This window comes from Trachurus trachurus (assembly GCF_905171665.1).
Source record: "Trachurus trachurus genome assembly, chromosome: 20".
In the NCBI taxonomy this organism is placed as follows: Eukaryota; Metazoa; Chordata; class Actinopteri; order Carangiformes; family Carangidae; genus Trachurus; species Trachurus trachurus.
In genome coordinates, this window is record NC_139911.1 from 7,147,806 (window position 1) to 7,168,270 (window position 20,465).

The 20,465-nt window shown below is 42.1% G+C and overlaps 1 protein-coding gene across 1 annotated transcript in view; it reads left to right on the forward strand.

The window, feature by feature from the left end:
* The window catches only part of ntng1a (netrin g1a), a gene marked incomplete at both ends in the record, with an annotated part of 91,953 nt that overhangs the window by 48,835 nt on the left and 22,653 nt on the right, over positions 1–20,465 (forward strand). Inside the window, one exon of the mRNA XM_083995252.1 lies at positions 13,209–13,387. Within this exon, the coding sequence (XP_083851378.1) occupies positions 13,209–13,387 (179 nt within the window). The remainder of the gene's footprint in view (positions 1–13,208; positions 13,388–20,465) is intronic.

The following is a 20,465-nucleotide window of genomic DNA, read 5'->3' on the forward strand; positions in this document are numbered from 1 at the left end:
AGCGCAGTGCGCCGTATCTAGAGGCCACAGCTGCCTGCGCGGAGTCATCTGCATATAGCTGCTGGCAACATCGGACCATCGTCGCATCATCTGTGTCCTTTATGGCAGCAGACTGAAATGGAGCATATTCCTGGATGGCGGGACCAGAAATATTCTGCGTGGTGATGTTTTGCCTGTCAATCAAGCCTTGGTTCAGATGTTTAATTAGCTTTTATTAAGAAGAATGGCTGCATTGGAAGCCACGCTAGCGGCGTTGCTCTGTGGGTGGCAATGAGGTTAGTCTGTCGAGACTGGAATAGCTCAACGGCACTGGGAAGATGGTGAGGCCAGAAATCTGGTCAGCTCATTATCAATTATCGAAAACTCATGTGCATGTAGCCACAAGTTAGCATGTTGGTATGCCAGACTCCTGCAGGCGGTTTAATAACATACATTGAATGATTTTTACAAAAGACATTCACTCACATGTTGTATTATCAACCAATTCACAGACCTGCATGTTGGTATATTTTACATATCTGTCTAAGATGTAATTTATGAAATTACCTGCTGCACCTGGTGCTGCAAGATACACAGTAAAATGGAGCTTGGAGAGGGGAATCTCACCTAACCCAAGGCGTAAACAACACTGAAGACTGAAGTTAATCTTAAGAGAAAATGGGCATTTTATTATCTCCACTCAGAAAGCACCATCCCTTTTAGACATTTATATATATGTGTCTGTGGAAAACTATCATATCAGTGTCGTTCAGACCATTCAGACCGTGTACAATGGGAGTGGAAAAGCGAGAAAAGAAAATTATATCCGAGCTTCAGAAACTGAAAGGTTCTTTATGAAGCAAAACAAGTTGTTTGGTTCTCTGAATGTTGCCGTGGTTAGGAGGGAAAAAAAGGTACCACTTGTTTGAATTTTGAAGTGTTTTGTTGCGGCTCAGAGAAAACTTTCCTCTCGGTGTTCAAGGGCAACTGTCTGACGAGCACATTTTATCCATTCAGTGGGTCTTTAGAAGGTGAATATGAGTGTGAGGTGGACTTTAAAGTCCCCGACTGTTTCCAAGTACAAACTACCTCTTTCCGAGAGCAGGCTCTTCTCGCTGTCTTTTAAAACCTCCTGTCTTTCCCTCTCACATACAAATAGCAGGATGAAAGAAGAAGGATGGATTTGGACTGCTTAGTCTCTGTTTGCTGATTTTGCCCCTTTTCCATAGACAATCCAGCTTAAACCCATTGTACTGTACTTCCATGAGGCCCCTGACTTTTTTTTCTCTTCTTTTTTTTTTTTAAATATTGATAACACAAACAGTGTGTCCTTCCAGTTGTTTCATGACTGAGTGAAGTAGCTGCAGCAGAATCAGTGTTTCTACAGAAGGCAGCAGCTCTGTACAGTAGGTGCAGTTTCTGTGAGGAAAGCCATTGAAGTGAAGGAGGCAATCTTTGCTTTTCAGACAGAAATAACTTTAAAATTACCAGTGATTTTCGATGCAAATTGCTGAAGTGGAAAATGTCTGTTTTTTTCTCCTCCAAGAGTTGTACATTTCAAGATACACTTTTTGATAGTCCAATAAATTACTTTTTTTTTGTGGTAGTATTTCACAAAACACAAAATAGCAGCTGTTCAGACCGTCGCAATTTGAGGAGAGATTCAGCAAATACAGCTGTTAATGTGTGAGAAAATGTCATTTCTTATTGCTTTGTTTGGTATTTTAGGGGGAAACTGTTAATTATGATGTTGAGCATCAGTGTTTTTTACCGGTTTGTAGACAAACAAACATGAACTGGTTCATCTCTCTGCTCATAAAACATCTGTAAGGCTGTTTTTAATTTAACATTATAAATCTCTATGTAGTTTTGTCCATTTTTCTTTTCTGTATTTGCGGTAGCGGTGTGACAGGTCTATGCACATTATTGCCACCTACAGCAAAAGAAAAAACTGCAGGAATGTGTAGGATGTGCTTTAAAAAAATATTTAAACATGTAATCAGAAATCCCACATGATACATTTGACTACTATAACATATGTACTGTATGTATTTCTAATTTCCAAAATATAACACACTTAACCACTAGTGTCCTGTTTCCCAGTGACGATGAACATGAAAATCCAATCCTGGGAGCAGCGTCACTGGTCCAGAACAGCTCTGTTGTGAGATAAAATCAAGTTACTGAAGGCTTCATGTACAAATAAAATCAAGCGATAAGCTGCCATGTCACTGACATTGAACCCACAGACGGAGTACAAGCCAATCCCTTCTTATTTATCACAGGCCAGAGGAATCGACAGGGTCCAGAGATATGAGGAGCAAAGCTACAAGTGACATGAAGATTTTATCAGCAGAGCAGAGGACAGGAGGCGTCGCCTCAACAAATCCCTTTCCTGTTCTCAGGGATGAGGCAACATTCATTTTTCACTTCAGAAGCCGGAGCTTACACTTCAACTCGATGCAACATCACTTGTTTTTCTATTAAGTGCTGCATTGCTGCATAATGCAGATCTTATATTTTGAGCATTGATCTCTCTCCCAATGGGTTTGCCATTATCAGCAGCCAGCACGGACAATAAATTGGATTTATGTCTTGGACTGGAAGACTGCACTGGTGATGTGCCCTGCATCACCAGACAAGTCACGCTTCACTGGTATATATTGTATGGGATGTGGTAGCGCCATGTGCAGTATTCCCACAACACAGGCTGGGTCTATGTGTGATCTTTTACGAGTGTGTGTGTCTGTGTGTGCGTGCATACAGTACACAAAGGCACACAGCATCTTTGATTCCCATCATGATCCCGGATTAATACCACCAGACAGACCAAATGATTATCCTCGAACTGTTTACCACAGATTTACATTAAAATCACGACAATCTCGCTGCGTCCAATGAGTCACTTCCCCATCTGATTTCTCATAAAGCCCTTTTATCTCCCAGTGCTGGTATCCACTTCTCTCTATTGTGTAGAAAAGGGGTCGTGGGCACGGAAACCGTATTGGGGCCATTTTTCTCTTCCTTGCAGCACATTCAACATTCATGTGGTGACCCATTTCATTAATGGAGAGGCCTTTTTCGACGTGTCTTTCCCCCATCTTCACTGGCTGCAGCCGCCCGCATAATGGGCCCTCCTGTCAGGGTTTCATGACTAATCCCCTCATTGACCTCTCCTTCACTTGCAGCCTCCACCACCTCACGAAGATTTGGTAACTAATAGCGAGCAGGGGGGGGTTGGCAACTCTTGCATAGTCAGTGGCATCTGCAGGAACCTAACACAGTGTATTTGCGTGTTTCACATCCAACTGGAGTGCATTAGATCCTGTAGGATTTATTAGTGGATCTGTTTTAGTATTTTGTATCACTTTTTTTTTTAAACCAGTGCATTAATTGCATTAATTTGGATTTAATTGAGATATGATTTCATATGTGATAAATGGGGCGATGATTGGAAGCCCAGGGGGTTATGTGCAGACATAGTGGAGGGGTTTAGCTCATTTTGCTAATTGGAAAATAGAATCTGAAAAATTAGAAATACTGTAGGAAAAAATACATATTCATGAATGTTATTGCAGACAATCAGTGTACAGTATTACCAGCTACACAAATCATCACAATATGTCCTCTATGAAAAAGATTACGAATAAAAAATTATGCGTATCTGAATTTAAATCTGACTAAATCAATGTATTCATATTAACAACGGCTCATTTCACTGCATGTGTGTGTGACACTCTCCGCCAGATGTTCTTTGACTTTCCTCCCTGTCAGTCACCTGATTCCCACACCCACCTGCTCGTCTATTTCCCGTCTCTTAATCACCCGGTCCTGACTCCCACACCCACCTCACCTGCCTCCCTCACCGTTTATACGCCGCCTGTCCTTCCCCAGTCATTTCCCCAGATTGTCATGTCAGTCATGTCCTGCGTGTTGCTGTGGCCTCGCCGTCCTGTTTTGTTCTAGTCACCTGTTTCGTTCCTTTGTCTGTCTGCCTGTAAGCCTCCTATCACCATCTCTTCTATTAAACTCACTGAACCATTCCCGCCCGCCTGTTCTGGACTCTCCTTCCCATGCTCCGTATACCAACCGTGACAATCTGCAAAAAACAGCAAAAAAAAATCTGTTATTGCAAGTTTAACCAAATGTTTTAGTTTCCTCATTCAGATCATATATAAATCTTAACTTAATATATTAACCAATACAATACAATAATGCAAAATTATCCAATTTCTGATGATAGTATTGCCAGTTGTTGTTCTAAAACCGTCTCCTTGTCTACCATAAACTAATGCAGAGGATTAAAACAGTGTGCAGAGGTCAGTGGCAGATTACAGGCTTCTTATCCACGATCTCATTACACCACTTAGTACTTGTGTCTCAAAATGAAGGTGATAACGACTTATCGATGCGCAAATGAAATGAACCCAAAAACTTGGACACACAACTACAAGAGTTCAGCTTGACCTATAGTTGAAAGAGAGTATAGTGATTAATTTTAGAGCGCATTATCAAAAATACCAACGACAACAACCCAAAAAAAAGTTGGCCACCCTCTTATGAGTCAGACGTCCCACTGAGTCTGCCATATCGGCATGGGTGACATGAGAAGAGAGCCTCAGTGAGTGAAGAAAACACCATATGGCAGCATTTCCCTCTCACAAGCTGAAGCAGATACAGCTATCCGAACAGAGAGCGTCATCGTACTGTTGCTGTTTGACAGCACAGCACTGACATGGTAAGATCCTAAACCTCCCCGAGCAACATATTTGATTGTGATCTGAAGACGACAGGGAGTGATGAATAAAAACGTCCTGATAAAGGGATCATTGAGTCATGAAAATCAATTCTGAGTGAGTTTTCTTTTGCCGAGGCCAACCAATGCAGGCGCTCATTATGTGTGGCCATCGGACGGTGCTCCAGCCTCGGAGCAGAGCAGACACACACAATAGAGGTTGCGTCCGACAAAAGGGAGAAAGAATAACAATCACACAAAGGAAAAAAAGTGCCGTATTGTATTTGCCAGACCTTTGCTCCTTTAGCAAGGTAATGTAGCTTCACTGAAGCCCGATGACTCAGTGAGATGATGGTGACCGTGGTGTTAGTGTGATAGTGATTAGTGAGTCTGGGCACAGTTCAATAGGTTTGACTCACTGACCTGACCACAAATCAGCAGCGGGGGCTGTGTAAATTTGTGTTGCTGCGTTTTTTTTGTTTTTTTTTACTGACACTGGTGCAGCCAAGTTCATCTGAATGAAGCCACAATATTTCAGACCTCATCCTGAGCTGTTTAAAGTTTTTAATCTTCAGGAGTTCAGATGTGGTCGATTCACCGCCTGACATCAGCAGTTACTGGTATTAAACACTGAGGACGTCTTAATAATAGAGTCCCATTCAAAATGACACTTTGTCAGTGACTGGTGGAAGGAAATTTGTAACGCTGAGAGTCAATGCCAGGAATAAATAATATAGAACAAGATGAAAACTTTAAAAACGAAAGGGTTTTAGATTGAAGATTGGGCCAAGATGGAAAGAAAGAGGTGAATAGCAGTTTATAAATCATAGCAGGGAGGTGTTTTATGACGTTTTGCATTCTTTATGCCATTTTAAGTGTCAGTATTTATGCACATTTGCTTTTTTTTTAGCATATCTGCCCCTGTGTGTGTTGTGTGTTGTGTTTTGATTGGGAAGCCCTCTCCACTGTTTTTTGTAATTAAATAAATTCTTAAACATCGCTGTCAGCACTCTGCACAAAGGTCAGTGGTTTAATTAAGAAGTTTTCCTGGAAATACAAAAAAATATTATTATTCTTACTTTGTGAGTCTTAAACTTTCTAAATAACTTGTTCATGGTCCCTGATTTGACGAGACTTGTCCTGCCTGTGTTGTGGTGCTGAAGGGACAGCTCCCTGACTCCCTCCTCTTTCTTTCCATCAATAACACCGTTGACCTTGTTTCAGTAGTTAGTGTATGTACATATATCTCTATCTCTATCTAATATTTCTCTGTCTGCTCAGGAAAAGAACAACCACATGCTCCACATTTTACACCTGCTCCTCCCAGATGTTAAATAGCCCATATTACCCACGCTGCAGCAGACCGCAATAATAAATCAGTTTCAGTGACCATTTGTATAAATTTCCATTCCATCCTTCAATAAGTCCTCAAATTGAATATAGACAAACGCTGTCTGACTCCTCAGAGTCTGAAAACTGCCACGTTGTCACTATTTAGCTATAAATGCATTGTTTATCTTATGGCTTGTTGTTGTTGTTGCAGTATCTTTGTCTAGTTTCCAGTATGAAATACCATGTCTGTGTTTATCTTTCTATTTAAAATGTGTGGCTGTTTTTCCAACATGTCACCTTCCAGCCAAGAACAACACAAGCTTTTGTGTATAATTTTGTGCAAAACTAACATGACTGGTCAAACGCTGTCGGACTCATTAGAGCTGCAAATCCTTAGTAATTCCACTCCATAAATACTGACCTGAAATGCACTTATAAGCAGCACTATTACAAAACCAACAAAACCTCTCACACACACACACACACAAACCTATTTCTTCCTTATAAATCTGTCCTGATCTCTCTTCCGCGCACACACACACACACACATACATACACCTGCACGCCCTCCCTCAAGCGATCCTTTACATCTCGTGGCGTTCTCATTAGTCACTGGGAGGCCATGCAGCCTCTCATTTAATTTAGTTGAAACGTTGCCCCCTCTGGTCTGTCTGTTTTCAACACAGCAGTGAACACCGCTGCCACGCTAATGACCCTCGCCCGCAGTTTTTAGAGGGAAAGGAGATCACTAAGAGTTAACCCCTCTTCTGGCTGGGAAGCGGCCAGCGTTTTCTGTAATTACACCTGCACTTTGGGTCTATACCCTGGTTTCAGATTCTGGCCCCTGGTGGGCGTAGCCATGGGAAATGTCTGCTCCAGACACTGGGATTGAGTAACAAGGGACGGCGTTGCCAAAGTTTAATGGCTGGTGACATTAGCAAGAGGCAACAACACAACAGAAGATGATTAAGGAGTAGGAAGGGGAGGGATTTTAATATTATTATTATCATTTATTTATATTTAATCCTGTGTTTGGTTTTTTGTGGTGTTTTTCCACTGTCATGTAAAACGTGACACCCATATGAATCTACTTCTGTCTTTCTCTCTCTCCATATAAATATGAAACAGTGCGCTGGTGGAATGAATCGGCGATGCTGAGCAGGAAACAGATATTATTTGTCCAGAAAGGTCAGGTTATGAATGAGCTGCTGTAGATAAGGTGGAGGTTTGATGCTGCAACAGAACACATCGCCCTCTCTCTTTCACTCTCACACACAAAGGTCAAATACAGTCTAACCTCCGGCCGTCTCCAGACAAGCCTCCAACCCAAACTGATCAATGCTGCAGGATCTTTGGAGACTTATGTATTTCCTTTAAAGGCTCCAATCAGGGATGCTGTTTATGAAATGACAGGCTCAGTTTATGTTCACTCTCTTTCTCCACCTGAGCCCCGCCCTCCATCTGTATCACACCATCCTCCCAGCGGATGGTGGAAGCTCTCTCTCACTCTCCTCCGCAGTGCATTTTCTGTCGCCAACAGTCTTTAGCTGAGAGCAGTATCAGTGAGGCCCAGCATGTCAATTCTATTGAACTGGCTTGGCATGTCAGAGGCAGTAAAGACCTCTTGATTGACTTCTGCTTGGATAGCATGTCCAACTCCATACATTAGTAATGCTGAGGATTCAATAGATGGATGGCCTGGATGGATTGATGCAGGCAGCCGCCACGTGCACCTCAGTGCAAAGCAACCGCAGAGGGACTGCAGCTCACATGGGGTCACGACAAAATCTGCTATAATATTATCTGTGCGATAAGTAGCCGTCGTTAGTTTTGCAAGATCTTATTGCACGAAACTGAAAAAAGAACAATTTATCATCTCACCAACACTATCATTAAAATAAAAAAATCTAAAGTGCTGCATTTTTTAAAGCTCGCTGCCACAGTTCAGCACCTGGGTCACTACTGTGTGTGCTACTCCGAGGCTTAATTGGCTACTTAATCATATCAATTTTCCAGTATGTACTTTTCTAATATGAGCACAGTCAGACAGTGCAGCTAAGCAACGATGACTGTAGCCTCCGTACGGACTGAACTCCTCTGCATGAGCCGATTTCTTCACATGTGTTGAATCATCGCCTTGAATCGTCTCCTGAACTGACAACACACCTGACTGACATATAGCACATGCACACACAACATCTGGCGTCTTATATAGATTAAACCTTATATATAAACTAACATCTGCCGAAGCCTGGGAAACGCTAAACATCTGTATATACTGAACCGGTCTGCAGTGTCACTCTCCATGCGCTCTCACTGTTAATGTATTTTCTCAGAGCAAACTAAGTGAAGCGAAACTTGACATTTAAGAGGAGGAATACAGACAATCTGCCTCCACTGCCCACTTCCCAGTGAGAGGAGCGAGGGGAGATGGGGAGAAGGATATAATTAGGGGGAGGAAGGTGGTGGAAGTGGTGGAGGTTTGGGGGGTGAGGCTCATCCCAGGAGAGGTGGTGCTGAGATCTCACTCACTCTCACTTCCCACAATGCACCGCAGACTGGGAGGAAAGAGTTAGAGGAGGCAATTAGCAGGCGGCGCGTTAGCAGAAGGGTTGATTTGTTTTAAACTAACACACACGGGCGGCAGCTGCAGGCGAGTCAGTGGGGAAGAGCCCAGAAGGGTATACCACTAAAGAAGAGTGTGTATCTGTGTGTGTGTGTGTGTGTGTGTGTGTGTGGAACAAATATATTGTTCTTTACATTTCATTCAGTGCATGTGTGTTGTGCTATCATTCATTTACTGACAACAAAAAAGCTGCACACATACACACATACTCATACACCTCAAGGCCTTTTTCATGCCACTCCTGTGTTTTATTTCATTTTCATCGCACATAATTAATCCATTGTTCCCTGAACCTCCCCTCTGCCCGCCCCCCTCTGCAACCCCCGGTGTGTTTTTGTTCATTTACAGCAGACATTGGATAAAAAAAAAGAAAAAAGAAAAAAAAAAGCAACATTTATTAACCAACTGTTTGACCCAGTTGGCTCACGTAAGAAAACACCTGGGCGTTAGATTGAAATTTAATTGCCGCTTCACTTAGTTAACCCACTTAAGGACCGTGTTGAGTGTAGTCTGCTCAATTTGTTAGGAACAGCAGCTTTGTGCAGTCGTACTGTAGATGATGTAGGCTTGGATTGCAGATAATTACTATTAATTAGCGGCGGTTATATTTTGGCTTTGAAGCCGCAATGAGCAAAATGGAAAGACGCCGCCGAGTAAACTTGGCTGAATGGAAGTTTGTCAACAGCATCTGAAGCAATATAAGAGGAAAGCGTTTTTTTTTTTTTTTTACAAAAGCCGAAGCTTTATGTTGCCTTGTTTGTTTTTTTCCTGTCGCTGGCATCATCAGTGGGAAGGCACAATATGTCGCCTGCACCCACAGTGTCAATCAGAATCCTATTACTGCAGAGGTCATAGACACAGTGCTCCAGGTAAGCTAAGTCTCGACGGGCTGCTCTGCTTGCATTTCCACCAGGATAAAGAAAAATAATAAATTCATACTGAGTGATATTGGCTGCCTCCAACATTTCAAGGAGAACTTTAAACTTTTGTCAGATATAAAAACATGTCTGCTCCTTTCTCTCAGACAAAATAGAATCAAAACTTCAGACGAGGTTTTTTCCTCCTTTTTTCTTTTTTTTTTGCCAGTCTAGCAATTTAAGCTCATAGCCTCATGGGTAATTTTCTGAATACATATCAGGACCTTTAGCTCGCAAGCCGTGGCTGGCACACTCAATAATACCTTGAGCAATATCACCACCACAAAAACAAAGATGCCACAGCCCCATGAATATTTATGAGCAGCAGATAGAGGGGCAGAGTTAAAATGACAGACTAATAGGTGGATGGAGAAGAGAGATATGAAGCGAACGATACAAAGACTGATGGGAAGTCAGGAGGAGGCGACCCGCTGAGCAGGCCCAGTAGGAAATGAAGACACAATATAGCAGACACGGGGAACCCTGGAGGAAATCTGCTATTAAAATGCTGTTAAATACACGTTGGCTGGGCTCCTTCTGTGAGGCTCGTGTTGCCGGTGCAGCAGCAGCGAAGGAAGGCAGACTCCCCTGGTACCCACGTTCAGGGGCCACACATGCTGATTGGCAGCTCAGCAGCACCGGTGGGCACGAGCCCCCGCGGGCCGCGCTGGCGGTCTCCATCATTACGCCGACAGCGCTATCATTTCTGGACACTGATTAAAATGTTGGCAATGTTAAAAGAAGCTGAAGGTTAAACCACTAAGGGCTCCATGTGAAGTCATTTCACACCATAACCCACAACCGCTTCTTTCTCTCTTTCTCTCTCTCACACACACACACACACACACACACACACACACACACACACACACACACACACACGCTAACAAGCCAGAGTGTATAACAGGGAAAGTGAGACAGCTCGTGGAACAGGCCTTTGTGGGACCTGATTCTAATCTCGCCTTGATTTCAGCTCCTCGTGGACGTCGACTCAACTGGAACCAATTTTTCCTCAATCAATCCCACTATGTCTCAGTGTCGACTGGATATTACCATGATAGTTGGAGCTGATTTAATCTAGTGCTTCTAAAGAATGTCACACTCAGGCACAAAGTGGACTCTCCGAGAGGCTCCAGAGGTGTGGCTGTGAAGTGGAGGAGAACGGCTGCTCTTATTTATTTATTTCTTTAAAAAAAGAAACAGAGATAAGGCGGAGTTTTGATGCTGCAGCCTCAGCATAACCAGCTGTGCAGGTGTTCCTACAGTGTACTTCATAATATAACAGCTTCACTATCATAAAAACCTCAGATTAGACATGACCAGGGAAATATAACAAATTATAGCATCAATAGTCAAATGTTGAAATAAATTAGATAAATGTGTATCAGTGTTCAACATTTGTAAAGATTCAATTAGCCTTTGAAGGCAGATGAAACACTATAGTTTAAGTGTGGGTCTAATTACTGTTCATAACCTGTAGCTTCAACCTGATAATGAGATGCAGCAGAAAATGTGAAATACTAATTAATAAGTATCTGGCAAAATTTGAAACACTTCATACTTCCTGCAACTGCATCAGACACATATGAGCTCTAACAATAATATAAGTGACGTGTTTAACCCCAATGAAAACGCAAAACGAAAGTAATTCCTTACATAATTAAACTGCTTTAGTGGCCACAACCAACATGAGAGAGTGTCCGCTGATGAATATTAATGACTAATTAATGAAGAGAGCTGTGGAGAAAAACACCCTCCTCACCGCTCCTCCGCTTCATCCCTCCATCCCAACACACTGATACAGTATCAACCATCCACTCAGTGAATCTAATGTAATCGCTGGATTTTTATGTGTAACTTTTTTTTTTTACCCTACTTGTTACTCAAACAAGTCATTACATGGCTGTTAAGTGTTTCAGAGTGAAATCTATGGTTGGCTCTATTATATATTAATATATAGAAAAGAGATTGAGATAAGAAATGTTTTGCAAATTGATTGTACAGCAATGAGAGACAAAATCTGGATGGAAGTAAAAAAAAAAAAACAGTAAAAAAAACACAGCTTTTGAATTTGAGGTAAACAGCAAATAGTTTGATTACCAAGGTCAGGGAGCAGTGAGTGGTTTAAGATTGTGCTTTTCCTCCTAATGATTATATTAATTCGAGGATCAGGCTAAGCTGTGCAGGAGCAGAATGAACCGGGGGACAGAGGCCAGCTGTCACCGCGAGTGTCTCTCACTAAGACGTCAGCAAACACAATGCCGCGGTCTATCTCTGTCATCTCCCCGCTCAACGCTGCATCACTGTGCAGCGACGCCTTTCACCTAACTCCCAGTCTCAAAAAATTAAAAGAAAAACAAAATTCAAAAAAAAAAAAAAAACATCTGAATGGAAGGATGCTTTCAGGCGAGCTTGAATAGTTTTGTCTGGCTCTCGGCATTTTTCCCAAAATAAACAAACACAGCCACAGCGCCATTAATCTATGATGAGTCATGTCGGTTGGAAGTCAGATTTCCAATCTGTATTTGAAGTTGCAGCCAGTGTTGGTGTTGGCGATGCGTCATGACTCACGGTGCGCTTTGGAAACAGTAAGGTTATCTGTGAGAATCAGGCGTCCTCGTGCTGGGAGTGCGTCGTATCACATCTCAAACAGTGAGTAATCCCAGCTCGGTTATTGTCTCAAACCCTCGAGTAAATAATAGTAAATAAAACCATTGAAATCCCAGTGATCTGTCAAGTCCCAAAGCTTTATCACAACCTTTCCTCGAATTCCCCCCAATTCAAAGTTGTCTGTATTCCTGGGAGTGCGTTATGCTGCACGACTATAAATTAATTGAACAGATAGATATCCCCTCAGCACTCATCGAGCCACCGCAGAAAATGAACTTGCTGAGTTTATTGTTAAATGAAGGTTCTGGTGAGGAGGATGTGAATGAGAATTTAGTGCACCTTAAGGGAGTCCCCTCCTTCCAGACTGAAAATATGCTTCTGAGCTCTCATCTCGTATTAATTTGTCTTGGAGAACGTCGCCGTGCTGCTGCTGCTGCTGCTGCTGCTGCTGCTGCTGCTCCGTGCTGCCCTCTGGCTAACTGTGAGCTATTCTCTGAGAATCAGGCCCTGATGCCTTCATTCTCCCACTGCTTGTTCCACAATTTAACTTGGCTTGTTTTCATCAGCACCAACCCCACACCCCACATCCTCCTCCTCCTCGCACCTCTTTGTCGAGCTCTCTTCCCTCGTCCATCAACTGTGGCCTTACTACAATTATGCATCCTCCAGTGGGACAATTAAATCCGAGCTACCTTCCCGAGCGGAGAGGGCAAAGACAGAGAGAAAAGGAGGAAAATAAAGATGTCAGATTTGTTCCTTCCTCCCTTTTCAACTCTGGTTCCTCTTGAAGCTGGAAGACGAGGGAGCAACAAGCCGCTCTGACTCTGCTCCAGTGCCACCGCTATAGTCAAGGACGCGTTGCCCTTCAGCCGCATTGTCCGACAGAATAAAAGCTGTCTGTTTTTTATTCAGTGCCAGAAAATTCTCTCATGTTGACGTGGTTGTCCTCTTTCAACTCCCCCCCCTCCTTCCCTTCCTACCCGTCCCTCCTTCCTTCCTTCTTTGACAGGTGCAAGTGCAACCTTCATGCCAACAGCTGTGTGTATGACAAAGACAAAGAGAAGTTGAGCTGCGAGTGTGAACACAACACCACTGGGCCCGACTGCGGCCGCTGTAAGAGGAATTACCAGGGGCGAACATGGAGCGCCGGCTCCTACCTGCCTATCCCCAAGGGCACGGCTAATATCTGTGAGTACACACACACACACACAACCATACACACACGCTGGCTTATTACAAGGCTGGGTCAGAAAAAAAAAGCAAGAATTAGTGTAGGTCTCGACATAAAATGCCAGGTCTTGACATAATAATGGAGATTTCTTGTGAAATGTTTGACTCAACATAACAAAGGCACCTGAACAGACAAGTGATAAAGGCGAATCCCAATTAGCAGTATCCTATGTGTCATCTCTGAGAGTTCTGACAATCACCGCATTAATTGTGAGATACAGAGTTGTGAGGTTTTCAAAGCAACGTGAAGCAATTAACAACGTTTCAAAAAGATAAAAGGCACAGAGGCAAAGACGGCAGTTTAGCTTTTGTATTTTTTTTTTTCATATATAATATCCTGTGGAAACAAATGTGTCCAAATCCAAGACCAGAGTGTCATTTAGTGTCAAGACTTAGCCTAATAAAAACGGTTTGGAGCTGGAGCTGCTGAGAATTCACAGAAATTATGTCAATTTATGTGAAATATGGAGAAAATGAAAAACAGAATTGTGTTGGCAAGTTATTAGCGGCTATTCTGCAACTTGATATGCAAAAAAAAAAGTGAGTTTTCAGTTGTTTCTTATAGAAGTATACAACAGAAGGTATAGTCGGCTTATTGTACCCATGAGTCCTCCAACATGTCAACACAGGTTTAAGTAAAAGCTGCTCCTTTACTCACTTTTCCTCTGTGTAGGAGCCAACTGAGTGTGTGTGTGTGGCTGTGTGTGTGTGTGTCGAGTTTCATTTGACATTACTTTTCAATTTCAAGTTTTTATAACTTGGTTTCGACGGGGGAAGTGACTTGTCGACCTCCTGAAACAGGCTCAGACACATGAAACAGCAGCAACTGTCGCCGTAGCAGTAGCTGAGAGCAACAATCCAGTAGGGATGGATAAACAAAGTGATTATTGTTCATGATTTTCAGTACTATTTTATAATGTTCTCCTGGTTTTGCAATCCTGGAGGTTTGTGGCTGCACTAATACAAATGTATTAAAAAAAAAAACAGTGCTGAGCCGATGTTTTAGTCTTGTGCAGTTTCTAGCTCCAGTCCCAGTGTGAGGAGGAGGAGGAGGAGGAGGAGGAGGAGGAAGGTACAACGTGAGATGTGTGTTGAGGTTGGCATTGATATTAAATATGTTCCCAGTTGCTGTGAAACCCCTGAACTTCAGGCACGATTGACGTAAAGCTGAGACGTGCTTCAGTGTTGTATCCAGTATTTTATTTCAAACTTAAAGGGATAGTTCAACATTTTGGCAAATTAGCCCGTTGCCATAATCCCTGCACGTTCACCACGCTATGAGATAATAACAGAACGTTACGAGACAGAGTTGTTTTAGAGGCAAATTCATGCAAAACCGCTGACGCTGATGTGCATTCCCATTGGGGCAGTTTTTCAGCAAACAGCAAACATTTGCCTCTAAAACAATTCTGTCTCGTAACGATCTGTTATTATCATTACTCATTACTTGCTCGTAGCGTGGTGAATGTGCAGGTCACAACTTGTCCGCCAGAGCGTTTTGGAGTTGTTGGATTGTGTATTTGATGAGTTTGATGAGGGAAACCAAGAAATCCCATTAGCCTCCTTAGCGTAGCTCTGAGCAGCTCACGGCTCTGCTCCGCCATTTTAAAAATAGCTTGCACCGACAATTAAAGGTAATGAACCTACTGCTATGACTATAGGGATTATTATGGCAATGGGCCAATTTGCCAAAATGTATAACTATCCCTTTAAATATGCTCAAGTGCCAATAATTAGACAGTTCCATTCACTAGATAAGGCAACTCCATTATGGATCAAAAAGGACATGACATGGGAACATGCGTACCACCCCCCTGTTTGACCTCGGGGTCTTTTCAGTGAAGGATGGGATGTTACACCTCATCACCGCTGGGACGCTGTGGCCTATAATAATAAACCTACTCCATTACCTCCGTGTTCACTTGTCATGTTCCATGTATGATCCATTCATTGCGACGAGCAGCAGACTGTTGATGCTGTAAACTAAATGTGCTGGAGTTCAGGACTAATGTTCTCCAGCTGCAGCAGCGATGCTAATGAAGGACACAACTGATTATTTGCTGCTGCTTTAGCTGCAGAAACTGGGCCAAGTGGATTTTTAGTCTCACGTCTTGTGGTGTTTAATGTCTCACAGTGACGTTGCATCATATACAGTAGTAAGGAATCAAGGCTTTTGTTGATGTGTGCCTATATTTGACAAGAGCCGTTGATATAAGAGGGTTTGTTCTTCGATGGCACAAGGAAATAATTAATCCTCATGTTCATGTTTTCTAATCATTTAGTCTCCCATAATTCAGCTGCCACCACTGCTGAATGTGTTGTGTTTCAGTAGGATTCAAAGATCTGCAATGTGAAAGTCTTCATTTTACTCCTATGTGACATTTTTTTGTGAATGAGAAATGAGAAAAAACAGAGTGTCGTCCTCTGTAGCAATGTAGGGACACTGTGCATGCTAATGATGAACACAAACGTCCTCATAGGCAGATGACTTTCAGATAGATTTTACAGCAACTTTGCACTTAAGAGTTTTCTGAATCTGATGCATTCGAGTGAATTTAGGAGAGGTTTAGGATAAGAATGAAAAATATTCCTGTATGACGCCCAGTGTCTGTGGTTGTGAATCATACAGAACAGAGGAATGCTTTTCACAAGTAGTGTGAAATGATAACATCATGACATTTTACAATAATATATCCATATCCATGTTTTTCTTTAAAGTTTTCTCTATGGGCTGTTTGTTTTGTATTTGGAAACAGAACAGAAAAACTCAACAGCTGCTTCCTGGGGAACGAACCAAACAAGGACACAGTGTCACACAGCCCTCCCAACATGTGCGGTAGTTCAGTGGCGCTGAAGTGAGGAGCTGAGCAATGATCCAAGTCTAATGCTTCATATGTAGACTTTGCGATACTTGTTAATGGTGACTCAGGGGCAGATAAGCTGGCAGTGAGTGAATGAATTAATGTATGAGTGGATGGATAGATATAGCTTTCACTTGGAACATTAAAGCATCGACAGAGTCCCGTTGCCGGCCTGTGATCCGTCCCTCCATACATCAGCTGAAACAGCAGAGCAACGAGCCAGTCTGAGTGTGCAGGCATTAATATAAAAGCCCCAGTTTCATCCCGTCCTGTCTCCTTATTGCATCCACTGTGATTTCTGCCTCTCTCAACGGTGCTCGAGGACTCCCGGCCACCGGCTGATGACTTATTCTCCCTCCCAGTGGATCAGCGTTATGAGACTTAGGCAGGGTTAGTGAAATGGCCATCCCCAGAGCCCAGATTGACAGCACATTATTAAAAAAGGTGAGACACGCACACACACATAGATGTGTTCATCCAGACCTGCACACACACACATTAATATAGTAATGACACAATGGGACGCACACACACAGTCCCTGCAGGTGATGAAAAACAGTCTTAGTATAAAGTGCATTATTATACTTTGTCTTGGAGGGAAAAAAATCCATAATGTAATAACACTGTGAAAAATCTATAGGAATTCAAGGCGATCCCTCCTGAATAGAAAAAAAAAAAGTACACAAGGCTGACAGAAAAATGCACTTTTGTGCTGTTTTGTAATTTTCAAGCTCGTTCAACACCAATTCCAAAAGTCTCCTTCCCTCTCAGTGTTTTTCCTCGAAACTCAGTGAGCATATGGCAGCTCCGCGGAGACAAATTTGTCAAAGATGAAAATTTAATTAAGATTTAATTTCTTTTTACTATGCCCATCAAGTCGTCTGATACGATAAGGAGATCGATGAATCATCATCTGGGGGGGGGGGGGGGGGGGGGGTAAGGCGGGATGATATGTCGTATTACAGTGGCGCATGCAGGGAAGAAGAGCAGAATTTAAAAAGTGATATAGAAAGAAAAGGATGGCGGAGATAGAAGGAGGGGAAGTAGGCATCACTCTCTGCCACAGCTAACTCAGCCTTCTGGGGTGGCTCTGTCTCTCTCATTTTCTCTCCCTCCATCCATGTCTCTCACTCCCCCTCCCTCCCTCCCTCCCTCCCTCCCTCCTCCGTCTCCCAGCCTCACTCATTCTCGCCTCCTCCCTGCGTGCAGACAGACGGAGAGGGATCAGTTTGAGAATTAACCGTGGCAGTTCATTCCACTGTAGGGCTGAGGGATACTGGGGGTGATGCAGGCCAGCGGGGGGAGTGGGCCGAGCCGGGTGGCCTCTGAAAAGTTTATTTCAAATAGGAAAATGTATCCTGAATGTTATATTAGAAGGCAAAACCCCCCAAATACACTTTACACACATAACTGGATTTGGAGGATTTAACATTTTCACTCGTGTGTCTGCGTTGTTGTGTGTAACAGACACACATCTCCCCGTCTGTACTTCTATATCCACACAACATTGTGACGCCACAGTGACGTTTACCTTTCACAATTCAGTTATAAAACACCATTGTTTCATAATTTTATACTCTTTATGTGACATTTGGTCACAATTTGAATACAAAATCTTAAATGATGGCCAAAAACAGGTATTGTCAATCAGTTCTTGAGAGATACTGAGTCCAAGTGAGCGTGAGACTAGCTTATCTTAGTTTAGTTTAGTTTAGTTTAGTTTAGTTTAGTTTAGTTTAGTTTAGTTTAACTTAAAACTTAGCATGTCTTAGTTTTGCGTAGCTTATCTTAGTTTGCTATCATCAGATCAAGGTTGCTTCAACTTCACACATGTCACCTCACACAGGTGTGTTCACCTCAACTAAAGCAGCACAATCCACTGAATTTGAAGTTTTAATCACAGGAATGAAAATTTAAAGCTGTTTTTACCCTTTTTTCTTATCAATATGCATCTGTATCTAAGAGCTCAAAAATAACACGGTTGTACTGGGAGACATGTTCAGTGTTTATTGAAGAACATAAGAGCTGTATTTATTTTAAGCCCAATTTTATGCACCGTTCTGCTGCCAGAAATACTCTGCACTAATTATATGGTTGAAATAATCCCCAATAAATGCACTGTTTATTCCTGATTGAGTAATATTTACTGAGAGTGTCCAGCTGTTTTGAATATGGGCTTAAATATTTGCAGAATTTGTATAATTCGGCGTGTTTGGGTGATATCCCATTAGACTTTTAAAGCTTTTAGAAGTTTGTCATCATCGAGCAGAATATTAATTAGAACTTGCAAACAGTTTCTACCTTGTTTTGATGAACTGAAATGATATTTGGTTTTATCAGTCAGTGCACGTGCAAACGAGACACACGACTGTCCTCAGTCTGTCTCTGTCAAAATGATTAGAGATTAGAGAGGAGGAGGTGGTCGGATGAAATGAAGTCGACAAAATCTATCAACAAATCTGTCCAAATCAAAACACCAGAACCGTGATTTGAAGCTGCTTGACATTTCAAATTATTATAAATAGTAATAAACTGGTAAAATGTAATGTTAATGTTACAGAAAACAGAATTGTTTGGGTTTTCAGACTAATGACCAGCGTGAATCCGATATATGTGAACTCAAATCCATCTGCAGATCATCAAAGCCCCAAATGATTTTGCATTTAGTATTTCATGTTTGTGCAAATGAAAGAATAAAACCACAAGCTTTCCTCATAACTTGTTTGCAGATAGAGACATGAGCAGGGACGATACAGGAAGTACGTGCTGTCGAAATCAGAAAATGCGACCTGATCTTTGTCTGAGGCACAGGAACAGAGAAACACAAGATGTTGGAGTTGGTAAAAAACACAGTTAATAACAGTTAAAATCCTGAAATCCTCTTTATCGAACACACTCATTAAATATTCACAGTGCTGGTGGAAAAGGAAAGTGAACCTCTGCATTTCAAACCAGCTCCTCCAGTAGCTGCTGATCAGACTTGGAGGAGGTTTGAACCACTGTTCCACAAAGGAGCAGAGGAGTTTGTCTTTGTAGTGTGATATTTTGCTGCTGCACTTCTATTTGACTGTTTTTGGAGCTGATATCCTGAGAGATCATTTTTTAAAAGAATATTTGAACAAATCATGTCACAGTGAGGCAGTTTTTTTTTCTTCTTCGATACGACTGTTTTCAAGGAGAAAAGTCCTCATTTGTTCCGTTTGTATCTTGATAAGAGGAATAGATTTCCTTGTCAGGGCAGGATTAGGAAACACTTGTTCAGATTTAGCTGGAGCCAGCCTCCAGTTTATGGATCTCCTTTGATCAAAGCAGTGAAAGTCATGGACATGCAGTGGATTTCACTGTAATGATTCATCCGATGCCTGGAAAGAAGAAGATCCACATCAGCCCTCCCCCCGCCTCCCTGCCTCTCCTCCATGATCCCAGATGAGCAGAAGAAGCACAGTCACATCAGGAGCAGGCCGTCACAATAACAACATGGATTATTTAACATGACAAACAAAATCCTTTCCCTTTTTTTCTGCTGTATTTCTGTAATTAGTGCACGTTAATGCAAAGCTAGCAGATGCTGCAGCCTGATTATCAGTCCTCCAGTCCAACTGCCAGGTGCTGATCGTGGAATCGAGACCAAACACACACACACACAAACATAACACCTCACACTCATTTGCAGAGACACACATATGCAAATTTAGATTTTTCTTCTTTTTTTTTTTTTTTGGAGTAATCTTCGCTCTTGCAGAGGAACTATACATATTTCAATGGCAGCACCAAATCCCAAAGGAACTGATAATACCACTGTGGAATAAATCTCATTCCTTTGTGAGTGAAAAACACAAGGAACCATCACTGCATATACATACAGTATACAATATAAATATATATTCACATTTCCAGGATGTGTTACCTATATTATATTATATCAACAACAGATTCAGATTTAATTTGTATGATTTGCACAAACACACAGCAAACTGCCTTCAAAAACCAGTCTTTTTAACAATGTATTAAAGCCATTAAAAAGTTAAATGAGCCCAGAGTAGTTCATTACTAACTAATGCATCAGTGTAGGCACATTACTCTTCAGTCTGTTTTACTAATGAAGCGCTAATGCTGCACTAATGTAATCACATTACTGTTGTTACACTGGTGCAAATATCAAAACATACTTTATT